Source organism: Vicugna pacos, chromosome 3, assembly GCF_048564905.1.
Source record: "Vicugna pacos chromosome 3, VicPac4, whole genome shotgun sequence".
NCBI lineage: Eukaryota > Metazoa > Chordata > Mammalia > Artiodactyla > Camelidae > Vicugna > Vicugna pacos.
In genome coordinates this window covers 4,652,846-4,672,605 of record NC_132989.1, presented here as the reverse complement: position 1 = coordinate 4,672,605, position 19,760 = coordinate 4,652,846, and the positions used below count along the sequence as shown (strand labels likewise).

The 19,760-nt window shown below is 47.4% G+C and overlaps 1 protein-coding gene across 1 annotated transcript in view; it reads left to right on the top strand.

Annotated features, from left to right (window-relative positions):
- The first annotated feature begins 154 nt into the window (after positions 1 to 154).
- LOC140690855 (synaptosomal-associated protein 47-like) overlaps positions 155 to 19,760 on the top strand; it is a 38,569-nt gene continuing 18,963 nt past the window's right edge. The window contains exons 1-2 of the mRNA XM_072952955.1: positions 155 to 304; positions 11,342 to 11,886. Of these exons, the coding sequence (XP_072809056.1) occupies positions 11,387 to 11,886 (500 nt within the window). The 5' untranslated portion in view covers positions 155 to 304; positions 11,342 to 11,386. The remainder of the gene's footprint in view (positions 305 to 11,341; positions 11,887 to 19,760) is intronic.

Here is a 19,760-nt window from a genome sequence, read left to right as displayed (position 1 = left end):
CAGCTCGCCGCCCAGCGCCCGCGATCACGAAGAAGGCGAAGTACAGGCACCGGTAGTGCGCAGTCGTCCCGGCGCAGTCGGGGGGAACCAAGATTCCGCGGGCGCAGTTCCCGCCGGAGCCTAAACGCGGCGCGCCGGGCGCCGGCCGCCGGGCGCATGCTCACACAGGCAGCGGCCCTCAGCTGGCGCAGGCACTGAGGGGCTGCGGTGCCCTGGGCCCCACGCCGGGTCCGCCCCGCTCCAGAGGTTTTTGAACGGTGCGGGCCCCGAGTCTCGCTGTCTTCGCGCCTCCCCAGTGACTCAGGTAAGCGGTGTTCCTAGTCTGCAGCTGGGCCTGTGTCCCAAGCCCCTCCGCTGGTCCCTCAGCACAATTTCTCCCGCCGCTAATGCCTGCGTGAGAACCCCTCCTCTTTCCGGAGCTACAAGGACGCAGAAGGTGGTGGCATGTGGGCTGGGCTAACAAAGAGGCACAAGGGCCAAAGGAGCGGTCCTGGGAGGTGCCGGGGGTCTAAGGGGATGCTGAGGGCCTGGAGGGGATGCTGGGGGCTAAGGGGGATGCTGGGGGCCAGGAGAGGTTGGTGGGACCTGGAGGACATTCTGGGGGACTAGGGATGATTTGAAGTGCAGGTGTAGGGGACAGGGCTGGGGACATGAGGCTGTGCACACCAGCAGACCTGAAATGGGGCATCAGAGGGGGACTTGGGTGGGGGTGACATGCCAGGGTTTCAGCATGTTTGAGAAATAGATGTCCTTCCAACACAAACCTCCCCACATCAATATGGAAGGAAGAAAATAAGTCTGTTATTGTATGGGCAGATTACATGCATGTAAGGCATCTGCAGGAGAGTACGGAGGTGGGCAGAACTTCAGACATTTCACACACAGGAAGCAGAAGAAAGAAAAGGTATGACCCCCACCCCCCACCCCTGTCTCCTGTCTCCTTGAGGGTAAAAGAAATGCAGGAGCGACCCCTGCCTCAGTTCTGGAGGTGTGTGTTTGCATCTCTGAGTCAGCAGGTGGTGACTGTGCCTTGTAAAATCTGAACACTGAGTTTGTTCCATTCCTGACCAAAGGAGACACCCAAAGGGAAGGGGAGGGGCAACTCCCTCCTCTTTATTAAGCAGTGAAGATGTAATCTTGTTTATTTACCCTTATAGGTGTCATAAGGGAGATTCTGAGGAAATTGAGGCCCTGAGCTTTGGAGAGGAGCTTGGGAAGGGTATTTCCCAGGGGTGTGAAGCTTATGCAGCAGGACAACAGCGAGGACCAGAAGTGGGGAAAGGCAGAGGAGGGGAAGACTAGGAAGACAGTGAGTTTGGGAGAGTTTGGAGTCCAGGTAGAGGAGGGGGCTAAAAGTGAAAGCTGAGAACATGGGCTAGATAGGACAGGCGGTCGAGAGTTTGTGGCGAGCAGACCAGTGTGAGGGGTTGTGTGACTCTGTGCAGTATGCTCCCTTCCCAGTCTGGCTCCTTGTGCCTCATGTGGTCAGGCTGTGGAATTCTTCATTGGGCCAGTGTGGGGCAGAAAGTGAGAATGCTCTGGGAAGCTACAATAGAGAAAAAGAGTCACCTTTAATCCCATCAAGAGATGAGCACCTTTTCATTTCTTGATAGTTATCCTTCCAGGCACTTACTTGTTTTTCTATTTTTTAATTTAAAAAATTTAATTGAAGTGTAATCAGTTTACAATGTTGTGTCAATTTCTGGTGTACAGCACAATGCTTCAGTCATACAGGAACATACATATATATTCGTTTGCATATTCTTTTTCACCAGTCATTTATTTTTTTCTCTCTCTCTCCCTCTCTGCACCCACATAGACACAGGGTCTCTATGTTTTACATATATGCAAGTTTATGTATGTAAGCTTTTTCTGCTTTTAGCTTTTTAAAGAGGATTAACAATATATGGTCAGCTTCTTGCTGCTTGTTGACCAGGTAGGTGCTCCTTAACTATTTGGTTTAAGTTGTAAGTTGAGATCATGGAAGGCAAATAGGAAGAGTGTGGGAAGCAGAGTTTTCACAGTTGCCTAAGATTTGGGAACTATGGCTCAAAGTTTGCCTCATAGGGGAGATAGGAAAGTCAGGTAGTCATTGCCTCAGAGGAACCCCAGGATTTCAGCTCTTGAAACTGTGTGGTTGAGACTAAGTTTCATAAGGAAGGAGAGGCTTTAGGCCAGCAGGTCCACGCGCTCCCCAGGATTGTTGGGACAACTGACCCAGTAACTCCGAGTAGGAGAGGAAGTCTCCTTTCTTGAGCATTTGCCCTGGGCCAGGTATTTTGTATGGTGTTTGTCCTCGTTCACACAGTGGCCCTCTGATGTTGGCAGTGTTACCTCCACTGTGCACATGAGGCTTCAGCTTAAGTAGCATGATCAGAGTTGGGACTGGAACTCAGATCTGTATCCCTCCAAGGCCCCTAGACAGCAGCCCTGGCGTCACCTGGGAACTGTTGAGCAATGCACACTCCTGGGTCCCACCCAGACCTGAATCAGAACCTGGGGTGGGACATACCCCACAGAGGGCCAGAAAAGGGAAATGGTAGGAGAGGGGATTACAAGTCAGCACTTCGTTGGAAATGCAGTGGGAATAACAAAATTCTAGCTCTCTGCTCTGAAAGGTTAGAAAGACAGTGTGTACCATGTGAATAGGCCATGTGATTGCAACGGAACACCCCCAAACAGCACGTTTCAACCTCCCAGGTTGAGAGTGGGAGCCTCTGAGGAGCAGGAGGTGAAGGTAATGGAAAAGACTGGCCACTGGTGCCTGGAGACACTGCTCCCACTGTTCTGACTCTAAGCCTTCTTGTGGTCAGGAGTTACTGGAAGGTGTGTAAAATGTCGCTTGGTCTGTTTCTTTGGAAATTGACTTAAAATAGGGTGTTTATCTGATACTGCGTCTACTCCAGGGCACAGGTCTGATGGAAGTGCTAAGAGAGACCCATTATACTAACTGCCGTGTGTTAGGAGTTCAGTCCCTGGGACCACTTGTTTCTTTCCCGGGAGCGTCACTGTGTGGACCAGCCTCAGACACTCCTGGGGTGCCTTACCGTTACCTCCTCTCCCTAGCCGAGCTCTACCCACAGGGGCAGCACAAGTCTACGGGTCTTTTCACTGGGAGATGCGGGTTCCAGGTTACAGCACGTGGAGACCGAATAAGGCCTCCAGGAACTTAGCTTAGAACAGAGACCGAGGTCAGCACGTAGAAGGAAGAAAACTGTTCAGAGGGGACACGGTTGATGTTTTCATGTTATATGCGGTTCACTCAGCACATACTTACTGGGTTCCTGTGATGTGCTGGCATTGTGCACAAGGCACCCTCCTTGTGATGCTTGCCTTCTCCAGTGTGTCGCCGAGTTGGCACCATGTAAGCACAGTCACAGGCTCTGTGGAGTTAAGGGGAGTGCTGTGGTCGGAGAAGGGTCTGTTATGGGGGAGAGGATGCCACTGGAGCAGCGACCTGGGGAGCAAGATGGAGGTGGCCATTTAGTGTCCCAGGAGCAGCAGGGTGGGGAGCCTTGAGGCAGGAACAGAGGAGAGAGGAGGGGCTGGGTGGTGAGGCTGTAGTTGGTAAAGCCTGCATGGCTGGGGTGGGGACTTTGGATTTTACTCGAGGCACAAAGGGGAAGAAGAGTGGCATTTTCTAATTTTGCTTTATAACTGTCACATTGGCTGCTGGATGGACAGTGTGTGGTGGGGGCAGAATGAAACAAGCAGGCCAGTTGGGAGGCTGTCCAGGAGAGTAGTGACCCCTTTGCATAGTATTGTGGCTGCAGGGATGGGGAAGCAGAGGGCAGACGGGAGGTACAACTGCCAGGACTGGATGATGGCTCGTTGGGAGGGGTGAGGAAGGGGGATCCAGAAGTCACCTGGCAGTGCCTTCACTGAGCTGCAGGAGCAGACGGAGTGGCTTGCTAAGTTGGAAGTGCCCGTTGGATGGTCAGGCAGAGAGGCCCTGTCAGTACTCAAGTCCCAGAGAGTCTGGGCTGGAGGGGAAGGTTTGGGAGGCATCGGCCTGGAGGTGATACCAACGCCGTGAAACTGTGTTGACTCACTTGGGAGAAGAGTAGTCATTAAGACCAACGCCATTCTAGCAGTTAGCAGTCAGGTGGACGAGGAAGCACCAGCACAGGAGGCTGAAAACAGGCCCTTGTGGAGTGGGAGGCCAGGGGAGCATGGTATCCAGGAAGCCAGGATGTGACGTCTCTCAGGAGTGGGGCAGCTGTGCTGAAAGGAGGTTAGGGTAAACGTGGGCGTGGGATCTGGCTCCCTGGGGGCCGGGGCAGAGCAGTGTCAGTGCGCGGTGGGGACAGGAGTCTGTCTGGAGGGGGCAGTTCCTGGGTGGTGGTGGTGGGGCAGTCACAGGGGAGAGTTTAGAGCCTCTTGGAGGAGCAGTAAGTAGAGAGGACTGTGGGGATGTGGGGAGGGGCTTGTCCCTTTTAAGGTGGTCTTAGAGCACATGTGCAAACTGATGAGCTGATCCAGGACAGGGGCTGGTAAACCGTGGCCCACAGGCCAAGGCTGGCTGCCCCCTGCTTTATAAATGAAGTTTTAATGGAACAGCCACACCCCTTTATTTCCGTATTGTCTCTGGCTCCTTCTGCTCTGCCAAAGCAGCGGAGCAGTGTAACAGAGCCCACGTGGTCACAAAGCCTAAAATATTTACTACCTGGCCATTGTCAGAAAAAGCGTGCCCTCCCCTGGTGGCAGAAGGATGGACAGGTGGACGTTGCCGGAGAGGGAGGAGGTTGAGATCCAGGGTGCATGAGTCTGGCCTTTGAGGGAGCAGGGACACTGCTTCCTGCACACTGTACACGGGGACCAGAGGAAAGGCAAGCCCCCGGGGACAGGACAGGTGCAGTGTCTGAGTCCTCGGCTGAGGGACAGGCTGTGTGTGGGTGGGGTCCCTGCAGTGCACACGGCAGTGCTGTTCTCGCTCTGGCCTGCCCATGGAATCCTCGTTTATTCTGGTCTGTTGGGAGAGCTGCATGGAAATCCGTGGTAGGAACAGTTGTGGCCACAGGTGACCTGGGGTCATCGTGCCTTTTCCCTGGTGACTGTCACACCTGAGCGCTCTTCTCCTGTCTCTTGTCTGCGGCACTGGAATGAGAGGTGTTTTGTGCTTCTCTTAAATCTTTCCTCTTACTTTTCTCTCTTTTTGAATTTTTAGAATATTTCAGAGCTGATTTTGTCCTTAGATCTTTTAGTTAATTTATTGGTTAAACAGAGGCCCAGAAGATGGAGTAACTTTTCCACAGTCGCAAAGCATGTGGCACAGCTGGAGTTGGACTTCAGCGTGCTTCCTTGGATGCTGCAGTGCCGGACTCGGTGATTCTTTGAGGAGTGTGTGCGTAGTCTCACGCAGCGCTCAGGGAGCACCTCCCAGAATACAAACTCGGGAATGACTGCTCGGGCCAGGCAATTGTTAATATAAATTCAATTTCCAGGCTAAATCAGACTTTCGAAGTGTGGGGAGCAGAGGTAAATAAGATATGACCCCTCTTCGGTACTTCTGGGGTATTGGGGATGGTTTATGGCAAACGGGGAGCGGCCAAGTGGCGGGAGGAGGACCAGGGCCCAGCTGGTTTCAAGTGCCGACCGGGCCTGCGAGCACACTGTAGCGGCGGGGCCCGACGTACCTGCCTCCGACGTTTGTCTTGGACGTGGACACACTGGAACCCGTGGTTAAATTGATGGAGTGAGTTGGCCCCTAATGCTGAGAGTGGCGACTTTCTCTGTTACGTCTGAACGACTGCCGAGCGGCCTGACGGCCGAGCAGTGCTGGCGGGCTGGGCGAGCGGCTCACCCGGGGCCTCGCGGCTCGTGGGGGGCCGGCAGGCGCGTCGGTCGTAGCCCGCCGAGGGTGTGCCCGTCACTGCCCCGTCCTGTGAGCGGGCCGGGCAGCCACACGCTAGTCTGTCTGCCGTTGTGTTCAGTGTCCGGCTGAGTGTTCCCTGACTAGGGAGAAGGGTCCGATGAAGGCACCTCGGCCTTGCAGTTCCCTTTGTCTGGCGTGGGCTGTGGTTCCGGAGGAAGGCGCGCTCCCAGCTGCTCTGCCGCACGCGGTGAGCTTCCCCACGCTCCGGGGTGTGCCGGGGGGTGTGCGCAGAGATCTCACGGGCAGAGCCCCTCGAAAGGATGACGCCAGTCTTCTGTGCAGAGGTCAGGGGTTTTCAGCAGTGAGGAGATCTTCGTCAGCTTCCCAGTGACAAGGAGCGTGGGTCTCCTGGCTCCTTCACAGAGGCTGCTGAGCTGAGGGCACGAGGTTGTTTGTTTGCTCAGTGTGTTTTCAGTGTTGAGTTTCCCTTGGCCTGGCGTTCATCATGCTGGCTAAGAAGGCGGGTTCTTGAGTTCCTGTCTTCTTGGGCAGGTTTCGACCCCATAAGCCTCAGGCTCCTCTGTGACGCAGGGTGGTCATGTGAACCGATGCTTGAGAAGGTGGCCCCGGGCCTGAGAGGGGAAAGTCTCTGCTTCTTCCTGCCCCAGGCCTGTTACATCCTCCATGGAGGGGGCTTGCCTTCCGTGTCGTCTTCATCTGGAGCAGTCCTTTTTCCACCTTCTGTTTGTCCTTTTCAGTGTAAGAATATGCAATCTTGTTGCTTATCTTTAAGTGTGTGTGTTCTGTCTCCTTACCTCCATGCCCCTCTGGTGCCTGCATGATTTTGTAACTCCTTAAATATGTAGGTCCTAAGGCCATTACTTTGTCAGAATTGAAACTAATGCAAAACACTTGAAGATGCTAATACCCCTGTGAGAGTGTTGGCCAGGCTGTCGGTGGTCTTCTGCCACTGCTGCCGTGGCCGGGCTGTGTTCGCTCGCCTGTAAGTGTGGCGAGTTGGGTAGATGACCTCTGTGAGCCCTCCAGCCCTGACGTCTTTGTATTTATTACTTCCAAGTTCCATGTTTTGTTTTGCAATGATGACAAACTTCTCAGGCTTACTATGGCAGCTCTCTTTTAGGCTTGCCCAAATTTCAGGTGTTAGTAGCGAGCAGAGCTGGTACGCGGGGCTGGTTTGTAGCATGAGTGACAGGAGCTGCTTGGCGGGATGCGCACCTGGAAAGCTCAGGCCTGCCCTCACTTTTGTGATTAAGAGAAGTTCTAGGATGGACTTGAGGAATACTTCAGTCTTATTGCTGTAGGGGTTAAATTTATTTCTTTTGTTTTAGAATCAAGTTGGCTTTGCTTTTTTTTTTTTTTTAAGTTTTTCAGACTTCTTTAATTTTTAAATAAAAATGTACAGGTCAGATGTTTATCATATGAACCAATTATTTCAAACTGCAAAAATGCAGTCTTTGATATTTTCATTTCACCATTTTCATCTCCCCAACTCTTCATAAATTTCTTTGTGTGTTTTTATATGTCTATAGCTTATTAAATTAGGAAAATAGTAAGGCAGAAAAATTCTAAGATTTGGGAAAATGTAAACAGCTTGTTTCTTCCATGACACATGTGTTCCCCACAAGGGAACTTTGTAGTGCCGACATGCAAAAGATTCCATAACCAATCTGTCTGGGTCTGTCTGTCCTAGTCTTATTTTTAAAGATGAATGTTTTCTGTAGTCTGCCAAACAGCACAAAGACTGGATTCATTCAAGGACAAATTATTTAAAAGCATACTTTACATACTTCCTTTCAGGGGTAAGACTTTTGTTTGTTTGTTTTTTTCTGTTTTCTTTTTTGGTTGTTGTGTTGTATTCTATAGTGATTTCTGGGATAAAAACTACAAAAACAAATATGAATAGCATTTTTGTTTGTGTTTTTTTGTTTGTTTTGTTTTGGGTGTGGGTTTTTTTTTGTTAGGGGGAGAAGGTAATTAGATTTATTTAGTTTTTTTTTTTTTACATTTTTGATTCATAATCATTTTACAGTGTTGTGTAAGTTGGCTTTGCTTTAACCTTAATTTTGTTTACATTGGGCATGTTCTTCCTTGTCTTCTCTTTTTTCACTGTCATGTTTGTTTGTGTTTGTGGCCAGGTCCTTTCAACTCTGGTCAGACGGTGAATGAGATTAGATGGCAGGTTCTGGGCATGGCAATGCTCTAGGGGTCGTTAAAGGAACAGGATTGAGGAGACTGTAAGCTCCTCACATCCTGCTAGACCAGCTGGGTCGGTTCTGTGCAGGCTGTGTGCTGTTCGTGGTGCCTGCAGTAACACATGCAGCTTCTGGTAGGTGCCGGACACTCTCCTGAGCTCCTTTCAAATACCAGTTCAGTTAAGCTTCACACCCGCAGTGTGGGGTAGCAGGTACCATTGTCACCCTCACTTGCAGATCGGGAAGCGGAGGCAGAGGGGCAGGCAGCCGGGCTGTCACAGGTGAGCGGCAGCACCTGCCGCATCCCCACAAGAGGCGCACGTGCAGCCTTCCAGCGGCGCTGCTGCCCGAGGCGGTGATCGCAGGCGTTTCTGAAATTGTGCTCACTGCTCAGCTGAGATGCAGGTTTGGTATGTATCTCATGTGTAAGTTTATTATTAATTTTTAATACAATTTTATATTGTTAATAAATACTCAGTAAGTCTTTCATTGAAGTATTAATGCGAAAAATGAACAAATCATTAGAACAGAAAATGCACAAATCTTGAATTAACACAAAATGGGCACACCCAGAGCAAGAAATGGAACATTCCAGTTCCCCCGCAGGGCCTCCCTTCTCCCCAGTTAGAACCGCCATTCTGACTTCTTGTTCCTGAAATTTTCTTATACTTATTTTTAAAGTAAATTAAAGTTTGGGGAAAGTTTTCATAATTCCCTTAAGTCAAGTAGAAACATCCCCGGTGTTGTTCATTGATAGAGTGGGTTCTTGGAGTTTGCTTCCTAAACATTTAGTTTTAATAGGAATATTCTGGTATGAAGAATCCATGCCCAAGAGCAGGACGGTCTTTGTGGCGCATGTCACTGTCAGGAACCGTGGAGGGTCTGGGACTTATTGCAGCTGAAGAGTGAACCTGGCACAGCTTGGTAGCCGTGGCAGGAGACAGGAGCCCTTCGGTCAGAGAGAAAGGGCCTGTTACCATGGCCCCGCAGTGTCGTGTGTGCACCTGCTCCCCTTGCCCATCCCCGGTGGGTGCCGCACATAACTTGGGTTTGTATCACAGCTTGTGGGGGACTGCTAGCAGACCTGCCAGCCTCTTGCCTCCAAGGGGACCCCACCCTGTTATCCTGGTCAGGAAACATCTTTCAACCAAGAGGGGGACGCTGTCCACAGTTCCATGAAAGATAGTCTGGGACATAAGTTATGGAGAAACACCATGGAGAACTGCCTCCCAGTAATGTCTACACCTTGTTTCTGTATCATCTTGGCTTCGATGAATTTCCCCCAATCCATCAACTGCTCTGATTGATCTGGCCTGGACCAGGTCGGTGCGGTTTGTCTCCAACAGTGTTTAGTTAAGGCCACCACTGGTAGGACTCTAAGCGGCGGGCTGAGGCCAGCCTGCAGCATTGGCTTCAGCTGTGCTGAGGGTCTCAGCTGGGCAAACACCATAAACCGTGAGCGTCTGTTCTGTTCCTTTCAGTCACGAAGCGTTTCCTGAGTTAGGATTATGAGTAAAACCTGGTCATTGCCCTTTGCGAGCTTGCAGTCAAATAACAAGTGGTCATCCTGCCGCTGAGCAGGCACAGTTAGGAGACGCAAGGCCTACACAGCCCCAAGGCGGGGGGAGGCAGGGGGCCGCTGGGGGCCCTCGAACTCTGGAAGGAAGACCGTGGTGGCAGTGGGGGTGCTTTGGCGTCCCAGAGGCAGGGGACCAATTCGACTGCTGCTGTAGGCCAGCGAAGACTGCCTTACGCTTCCTGACCACGCCTCCAGCCCTGAGAGCTTCGGGGTTGTGTTTGCGTTCACTCCATAGTTGACGGGTGCTTCACCTAATCTCAGATCACTTTGTTTCTGTCTAGTTAGGGGTCTCAGTTCAGTGCAAGTTTTCAGGGGCGGGTGCTGCCTTTTTCTGCTGTCTGGCCTTGTGTTGCCTGAGGCAGTGCCCAGTACGGTAATGACACTGAGGACTCCGAGTCTTCAGAACACAGCTCAGTGAGGAAGTTTGTAGAATTCCGATGGACTCTGAGCTCCCTGAGGCAAGGACTGTGTCATTGTTGTTTCTTTTCTACCTGCAGCCCAGCCTGGCACGTGGGGGAGCGTGAAACCTGCTGGACAAACGCAGCCAATCCTTGTGCCCATTCTGTGAAAGCCCACACATGTCAATGTCTTTAGAGATAATATTTCTTCTATTTTTGTGAGTGAGGTCATGTCATAATTAACGTTTGTGAGAGAGAAGAGGGAGAGAGAAGGAGGGAGGGAGAGAAAGAAGGAAGGAAAAGAAAGGAAGGAATGCCTCATTGCGGGGGGCCCTCTGCTGGGACGGGCGCTGAACTTCAGGCGTCTCCAGGCCTAGTTCTGGCCACGCTGATGTCATGAGCTTCTGGACTGGCTCTGTGCAAGGCCCTCGCCCTTTCTTGGTCTTATATTTACTTGAACTAAGCGTTCTACAGGGTTGTTTCAAGCCTGTCAATCACGACTTTTTTGTTGTTGTTGTTCTAAACATTTTTTATTGAGTTGCAATCATTTTATAATGCTGTGTCAAATTCCAGTGTAGAGCACAATTTTTCAGTCATACATGAACATACATATATTCATTGTTACATCTTCTTCGCTGTGAGCGACCATAAGATCTTGTATGTATTTCCCTGTGCCAGGCAGTATAATCCTGTCCATCTATTCTACATTTTGAATCATTGCTTTTAAAAATGCGTTGATAAATGCAAACTGTAGATATAAATAGTACATCTCAATACATATAACTTTGTAAAAGTGTCTATAAAAATATGTACACATAATTATATAACTAGGCAGACTGTAAGATTAGTTGGGCTCACAAAAAGGGGGAAAAGTTTGTCTGTAGGATTATTTTCTCTATAACATACATAAATTTATAAAAATTTCAAGAGGAAAATGTTTAGAAACTTGCGTGTAGTGTGTAGTTGATGGGGGTCATCCCAGCCAGAATGGCTTTCCTGTGAAGAATTCTAGGGTGATGGGTTCCAGTGAATTCCTTCCTTCAGTCACGTCCGTCTTTGGACCCTGGTCCCAATGGGGGTGCTCTGGTGGGTGTGGGCCCCTGGGGACAAGCACAGATCTGGTCCTGGCCCTCGCCTCTGCTTGGTAAGGCAAGGTCTTCATCCCACCTGTCACAGGTGGTGTCGAGCCTTTGCCGGGCAGACCTGGCCACGTGCTGCAGTCTCTGGTGCTCAGAATCCCAGTCACACCCCTGCTGTCGGTGTCCAGGTTTCTCTAGTCCAGGTGTGATGACACGTTTAGCCTCGCTCACCCACTGATTTGTCCCCTCTCCTTCAGAGGCAGAGTGGCCTTGGCCAACGTGCGAACCAGCCCAGGAACCAGATGAGCAGAGACATCTGTGTCCACACCTGGCCATGCTCCTATTATTTAGAACTTGAGAAGCGATGGATCCCTGGAAAACTTTCATTAACTCCTCTCTCACTAAAATTTATGACTGATAAAACTGGAGAGATTCTTGTCAACTTTCCGCTTTCTAGTATAATTGAGATCAAGAAAGAGGCTTCTCATTTTATCTTCAGTTCTGTCACCATCCTGGAGAAGGACCACGTCAAGCACTGGTTCAGTTCCTTGCAGCCTAGTCGAAATGTTGTTTTCAGCATCATCGAGCATTTCTGGAGAGAGCTGCTGCTGTCCCAGCCGGGAGCTGCTGTCGAGGGGTCCTCCTCCCCCGCCACCAAGGGGAAGGAGCTGACTTGTCTGATGGCCTGTTCCCAGAAGCGTCTGGAAGACACAACCAGAGTCCTGCACCATCAGGGCGAGCAGCTCGACAGCGTAGCCAGAGGCCTGGACAAGATGGAGTCTGACCTGGGCGTGGCTGACAGGTAAGCCCTGTAACCCTGGCCCGACCCTTGGATGGCTGTGGTGTGATCTCTTCTCCGTCATCCCACGTTTACTGTGCGTTCAGCATTCTGACAATGCAGATTAGGCCCCTGTGGGGGACGCTGGCTTCGGGCAGGCTGCTCTGGGCGTACAGATAATGAGGGCCAGCGTTTACTGAGGGTACGGTGTGTGCTGAGCGCAGTTGTCAGTGTTAGTGAGGATTGCCTCATTTAGTCACCAGGCGAGCCAAGAAGAATGTGCTGTTCTTCACATCCTTTTACCCACGGGTACAGTGAGGCTGCGAGGTCAGGTAAGTTGTCCAAGGTCACGCACACTACGTTCGCTAGCATAGCTTACCTATTTCTTTTACACAGCTGTGGACGAGCAGGGTTTGAGCGGAAGCATTTTAGCCTCAGAAGTTGCTGTCTTCGGTGCTGCCCCAGCCACTCCCAAACCTTTAGTCTCGGGGACTGCCCCTCCCCGCTTGTAAAAGTTGACCCGGAGAGCTTTTGTTTACATGGGTTATATACACCAGTGTGTACCATACTGTTGTTAGCTGAAGTATGTTTGATTTACAGTCTTACGTTAGCTTCGGGTGTGCAGCAGAGTGATTCAGTTATACGTGCACATGTGTTCTCTCTCAGATTCTTTTCCATTACATTTTATTACAAGATACTGAATGTAGTTCCCTGTGCTGTACAGTAGCTCCTTGTACTTCATCTGTCTTATACATATTAGTGTGTATCTGTTAATTCCAGACTCCTGATTTGTCCCCCTTTGTTCCCCCTTGGTAACCATCAGTTTCTTCTCTATGTCAGTGAGTCTACTTCTATTTTGTAAGTAAGTTCATTTGTTTCATTTTTTTAGATTCCACATACAAGTTATATCATATGATATTTGTCTTTCTCTGACTGACTGACTTCACTTAGTATGACCATCTCTAGGTCTATCCATGTTGCTACATTTTTTAAAAATTGGAGTAGAGTCAGTTTACAATGTGTCAGTTTCTGGTGTACCACATAATGTTTTAGTCATACATATACAGACGTATATTCCTTTTCATATTCTTTTTTATTATAGGTTACTACAAGATGCTGAATATAGTCCCATGTGCTATGAAGTGTAAATTTGTTGTTTATCTATTTTATATATAGTAGTCAGTATCTGCAAATCTCAAACTCCCAATTTATCCCTTCCCACTCCCTTCCACCCCTGGTAACCATAAGTTTGTTTTCTATGTCTGTGAGTCTGTTTCTGTTTGTAAATAAGTTCATTTTTGTCTTTTTTTTTTTTTTTTTAGATTCCACGTGTAAGTAATGTCTTATGGTATTTTTCTTTCTCTTTCTGGCTTCACTTAGAATGACAATCTCCAGGTCCATCCATGTTACTGTAAATGGCATTATTTTATTCTTTCTTATGGCTGAGTAATATATACAATATTCCATTGTATGTATATATATAAACCACAACTTCTTTATCCAGTCTTCTGTCAGTGGACATTTAGGCTGTTTCCATGTCTTGGCTATTGTAAATAGTGCAGCTGTGAACATTGGGGTGCAGGTATCTTTTTGAATTAGAGTTCCCTTCTGATATATGCCCAGGAGTGGGATTGCTGGATCATATGGTAAATCATCTGCTGGATCACATGGTATTTTTAGTTTTTTGAGGAATCTCCATACTGTTTTCCATACTGGCTGCACCAAACTGCGTTCCCACCGACACTGTAGGAGAGTTCCCTTTTTCTCCATACCTTCTCCAGCATTTATTTGTAGACTCTCTGATAATGGCCATTCTGACCATTGTGAGATGACACATCAGTCAGGTTTTGATTTGCATTTCTCTAATTAGAACATCACTAAATGAGCATCTTTTCATGTGCCTGTTGTCCAGTTGGATGTCTTCTTTGGGGAAATGTCTGTTTAGGTCTAATGTCCATTTTTCGATTGGGTTGTTTTATTGATACTGAGCTGATTGAGCTGTTTGTATATTTTGGATATTAATGCCTTGTCAGTTGCATCATCTGCATGTATTTTCTACCATTCTGTAGGTAATCTTTTAATTTTGCTGTGGTTTCCATTGCTGTGCAAAAGATTTTAAATTTAATTAAATCCTTTTTGTTTGTTTGTTTGGTTTTTTTTTTTTTTGCTTTTGTTTTCATTACTCTAGGAGATGGGTCCAAAAAATATTGTTGCAATTTATGTCAAAGATTGTTCTGCCTATTTTTCTCCTCTAGGAGTTCTATAGTATCCAGTCTTACATTTAGGTCTTTAATCCAGTTTGAGTTTATTTTTGAATATGGTGTGAGGAAATGTTCTAATTTCACTTTTTTACATGTAGCTGCCCAGTTTTCCCAGCACCACTTATTGAAGAGATGGTTTTCTCCATTGTATATTCTTGCGCCCTTTGTCATAGACTGATTGACCAGAAGTACATGGGTTTATTTTGGGGCTTTCTGTCCTGTTCCATTGATCTGTGTGTTTGTTTTTGTAACAGTTCCATACTGTTTTGATTACTGTAGCTTGGTTGTATAGTCTGAAGTCAGGGAGTATGATTCCTCCAGCTCCGTTCTTTCCCAAGATTGTTGTGGGTACTCAATATCCAAATAAATATTTGGATATAAATATATATCCAAATAAATTCTGGATTTAAAATATTTTGTTCTAGTTCTGTGAACAATGCCATTGGTAATTTGATAGGAATTGTATTGAATTTGTAGAATGCCTTGAATTTTATGGTCATTTTTAACAATATTAATTCTTTCAATCCAAGGACATGGTGTATCTTCCTACCTGTGTCATCTTCAGTTTCTTTCATCACATCTTACAGGCTTTGGAGTGCAGGTCTTTTACCTCCCAAGGCAGGCTTATTCCTAGGTGTTTTATTCTTTTTGATGTGATGGTAAATGGGATTGTTTCCTCAATTTCTTTTTCTGATATTTGTTGTTAGTGCGTAGAAATGCAGCAGATTGCTGTATGTTGATTTTGTATCCTCCAACTTTACAGAACTCACTGGTGAGCTCTAGTGTTTTTTGTTGGCATCTTTAGGATTTTCTATGTGTAGTATTGTCATCTGCAAACAGGCAGTTTTAATTCTTTCTTCCCTATTTGGATTCTTTTCATTTGTTTCTATTCTCTGATTGCTGTGGCTAGGACGTCCAAAACTGCTTTAAAGAAGAGGAGTGAGAGTGGGCCTCCCTGTCTTGTTCCTGATCTTAGTAGCTTTTTGCTACTAAGTATGATATTAGCTGAGGGTTTGTCACATACGGCCTTTGTTATGTGGAGTTATGTTCCCTCTGTGCCCACTTTCTGCTGAGTTTTTATCATAAATGGATGTTGAATTTTATCAAAAGCTTTTTCTGCATCTATTGAGATGATAATATGGCTTTTAGTCTTCAATTTGTGAATTCACATGGAGTGATTTGTGGATATTGAAAAATCCTTGCATCCCTGGGGTAAATCGTGTATGACCCTTTTAATGTATTGTTGGAGTTGGTTTGCTAGTATCTTGTTGAGGATTTTTGCATCTACGTTCAGTGATATTGGCCTGTAGTTTGTGTGTGTGTGTGTGTGTGTGATGTCCCTGCCTGGTTTTGGTATCAGGTGATGGTGGCTCATAGAATGAGTTCAGAAGTGTTCCTTCCTCTGCATTTTTGGAAATAGTTTCAGAAGAATAGGTGTTAACTCTTCCCCACATGTTTGGTAGAGTTCCCTTGGGAAGCCGCCTGGTCCTGGACTTCTGTTTGTTGGGAGGTTTTAAATTACTGATTCAGTTTCGGTGCTGGTGATTGGTCTATTCATATTTTCTATTTCTTCCCGGTTCAGTCTTGGGAGATTGTAGCTTTCAGAGAATTTTTTCTATTTTTCTATTGGATTTTTAGTTCCATTTCATTTATTCTGATCTTTATGATTTCTTTCTTTTGCTGACTTGGAGTTTTGTTTCTTCTTTTTGCTTTAGGTGTAAGGTTAGGTGGTTTACTTGAGATTCTATTTGTTTGTTTACTGAGGTAAGCTTGTATCAGTACAAACTTCCCTCTTGGAACTGCTTTTCCTGCACCTCACAGGTCTGGATCACCATGCTTTCATTTTTATTTGTCTCTAGGTGTTTTTTGATTTCCTCTTTGATTTCTTCAGTGATCCATTGGTTGTTAAGTAGCACATTGTGTAACCTCCATGTTTTTGTGTTTTCTGCCCTTTTTTTCTTGTAATTGATTTCTAGTCTCATAGCGCTGTGGTCCAAAAAGATGTCTGATATGATTTCAATTTTCTTAAATTTACAGAGCCTCTACTAGTATGTGGTATGTCCTGGAGAATGTTGCACGTGCACTTGAGAAGAGTAGGTATTCTGCTGCTCTCTGATGGAATGCTCTGTAAATATCAATTAAGTGTACTTGGTCTAATGTGTTATTTAAGGGCTGTGTTTCCTTGTTGATTTTCTATCTGGATGATCTGCCCATTGATGTAACTGGGCTGTTAAAGCTGCTGTTTTACTGTCAATTTCCCCTTTTGTGTTTGTTAATATTTGTCTTATATATTGAGGTGTCCTGTGTTAGGTGCATATTTATTTACAATTGTTCTATCTTCTTGGATTGATCCCTTGATCATTATGTAGTGTCCTTTGTCTTTTGGAACAGCATTTTAAAGTCTCTTTTGTCTGATGTAGGTATTGCTACTCCAGCTTTCTTTTGATTTCCATTTGCGTGGAATATACCTTTTTCCATCACCTCTTTCAGTTTGTGCGTGTCTCTAGACGTGAAGTGAGTCTCCTGCAGGCAGTGTATGTACAGGTCTTAGTTTTGTATCCAGTCAGCTGGTCTGTGTTCTTTGGATGGTGATGTAGCTTGTTTACATTTAAGGTGATTATTGATGTGTCTGTTCTTACTGCCATTTTGTGAATTGTTTTGGATATTTTTGTAGGTCTTTTTCCCCTCCTTTATTCTTTTGTCGTCTTGTGATTTGATAACTATCTTTAGTGTAATTTTGGATTTGTGTGTGTGTGTATATCTATTGCAGATTTGTGGTTCGCAGTTACCGTAAGGCTTTGCTTAGCAGTCTCTCCATGTACGTGATTGTTTTAAGTTGCTGATCTCTTAATTTCAAATGTATTTTAAGTACCCTGCATGTGTACTCTCCTCCCCTGATGATTACTGCCTTTATATTTTATTTGAAGCCATATCGTGGTGGGCTGACAAGGGGCACAGGTGGGGAGCAGGAGGAGGAGTGTGAGCAGCAGGAGGAGGAGTGTGAGCAGCAGGAGGAGGAGTGTGAGCAGCAGAAGATCCAGCTGAGAAGGAGCCAGCCGTGGTTATTGTTTTACATCTAATTGTTCTGTGTATCCCTTAACTGCTTATTGTGGATACAGGTGATGTTACTACTCCTGTGTTTTAACCGCCCTGCGTCTTTTTGTGGATGTTTACCTGCCTTTACTGTGTGCCTGCCTTTACCGGTGAGCTGTTTCATTTCGTAATTTTCTTGTTTATAGTTGTGGCCTTTTCTCTTTTGCCTACAGAAGTTCCTTTAACATTGTTGTAAAGCTGGCTTCATGGTGCTGGATTCTTTTCGCTTTTGCTTGTGATGAAGCTTATGATTTTCCATGAAATCTGAATGAGCGCGGTGCTGTGGGAGTGTTCTCGGGTACAGGTTTTACCCCTTTGTCACTTTCAGTCTGTTGCGCCACTCCCTTCGGCCTGCAGAGTTTCTGCTGAGAAGTCAGCTGATAGCCTTGCGGGAGTCCCTTGCATGTTACTGGTTGCTTTCCCCTTGCTGCTTTTAGTATTCTGTCTTTATTTCTAATTTTTGCGGTTTCGATTACGTGTCTTGGTGTGTTCTCCTTTGGGTTAATCCTGTGAGGACTCTTTGCGCTTCCTGGACTTGGGTACCTGTTTCCTTTCCCAGGTTTAGGGAAGTTTTCAGCTATTATCTCTTTGAATGTTTTTTCAGGCCCTTTCCTGTCTGTCGTCTACTTCTGGGACCCCTATAATGCAAGTATTAGTGTGATGCCATCCCAGAGGTCTCTTAAACTGTCCTCATCTCTTTTTATTCTTTGTTCTGAGGTAGTGATTTCCACTACTCTGTCTTCCAGCTCCCTGATCCATTCTTTTGTGTTATTTAGTCCACTACGGATTCCTTCTAGTGTAGTTTTCATTGGCATTATTCTTCGTCTCTGTTTGGTTGTGTTTATATTTTCTGACTCTTTGTTAAAGATGTAAAACTTCTCGCTCTGTGCATCCATTCTTTTCCTGAGTTCTTTGATCATCTTTGCAATCGTTACTCTGAACTTCTCAGATAGATTGCCTATCTCTGCTTCACTCAGTTTTTCTTCTTGGGTTTTATCCTGTTCCTTTGTCTGGAACATAGTCCCCTGCTGCCTCATTTTGTCTGTGTTACTATTTGTATTTTTGTGCATGTGGCAGGTTAGTTACACTTCTCGATCTTGGAGACGTGGCCCTCTGTAAGAGACGTCCTGTGCATCCAGCAGTGCACTCCCCTCTCACCACCCAAGATACATGCTCTAGGGCTTCCCCTAAGGGGGCTGCATGTGTCCTTCTGTTGCGGCAGGCTGACGCTACAGGTTGTCTGGTAGGCCTGGTTGGCCCTCGTCTGGTTGGTTGCGGGCCCCGCCTTTGTGCGGATGGTGCTGGCTGCTGTTCAGCAGGGCCCGTGCGCGTGGTGGCTGGCTGCAGAACCCTGGGGGTCCTGGGGCTAGTGATGGCGCACTGGTGGGCAGAGTCAGGGTCCTGAGGAATCTGAGGCTGTTGCCCGCCCACTGGCAGCTGAAGCCACATCCTGGGCTTAGTGTTGCACTACTGGCAGGCAGAGCTGGTTGCTGGATTCCGGCTGCAGGGCCCAGGGATCCTGGAACTCATTTCCCATTGTTGGCAGGGGGAGGGGGTCTGGTTCCTGACACAGTTTGTTTGGGGTCCGGGGTGTCTTGAAGATTGCATTGTTTTGCTAGTAGGCAGGGCCAGAGCCCAGCTGGCCCCAGGGCAGGGTCTGGCCTGTGTTTGTGGGCTCCTTCCATAGGCTTTGGGATTGTTGTTTTCCTATTTCACACTGCTGGGTGAAGCCTGGTCCTGGACCTCTGGTGGGTAGGGCCCTATCTAGAGGATCAGGAAGTCTGCTGATGGGTGGGGCTGTGTTCCCACCCACTGTGTTGTTTGGCCCAAGGCTTCACTACAGGCTGCTGGGTGGGGCGAGGTCTTGGTGCTAATGATCCAGTGAAGATAGGAAAGCTCATGTAGGTGAACACTCCTGGAATGTCTACCACCACCTTTTATGTCCCCTGGGTGAGCTGCAACCATTCTCTACATCTCCAGGAGACCCTCCAAAACCAGGAGGCAGGCCTGGACCAGGTTCCTATGAAATCAGTGCCTCTGCCCTTGGAACTGGCACGTGTGAAATTCTGTGTACACTTCCCAAGGGAATGAAATCTCTATTTTCCCCCAGTCCCGTGGAGCTCCTGGAGTTAAGCCCCACTGGCTTTCAAAAACAGATGTCCTGGGTCTCCTCCTCCTCCTAATGCCAGAAGCCTGGGCTGGGGAGCCTGACGTGGGGCTTAGAACTCTCAATTCTATGGGAAGGCCTCTGCGATGTAATTATCTTTCAGCTTGTGGGCTGCCCACCCGGTGGGGTATGGGGCCCAATTATATCACCAGCACCCACCTCCTACCATCCCACTGTGGCTCCCTCTGTGTTTCCAGTTGAAGAAGATCTTTTTTGCTAGGTTCCAGTCTTTTTTTTTTTTTTTAATTGTTGTTCAGTGGTGGTTTTGTTGTAGTCACGAGGAGAGGCAAGCAGGGGGTCCTGCTACTCTGCCATCTTGACGGGAAAGCTCAGTGTCTCACTGAACTTTAAAACTGTCCCATCTTTGAGCATGTTGT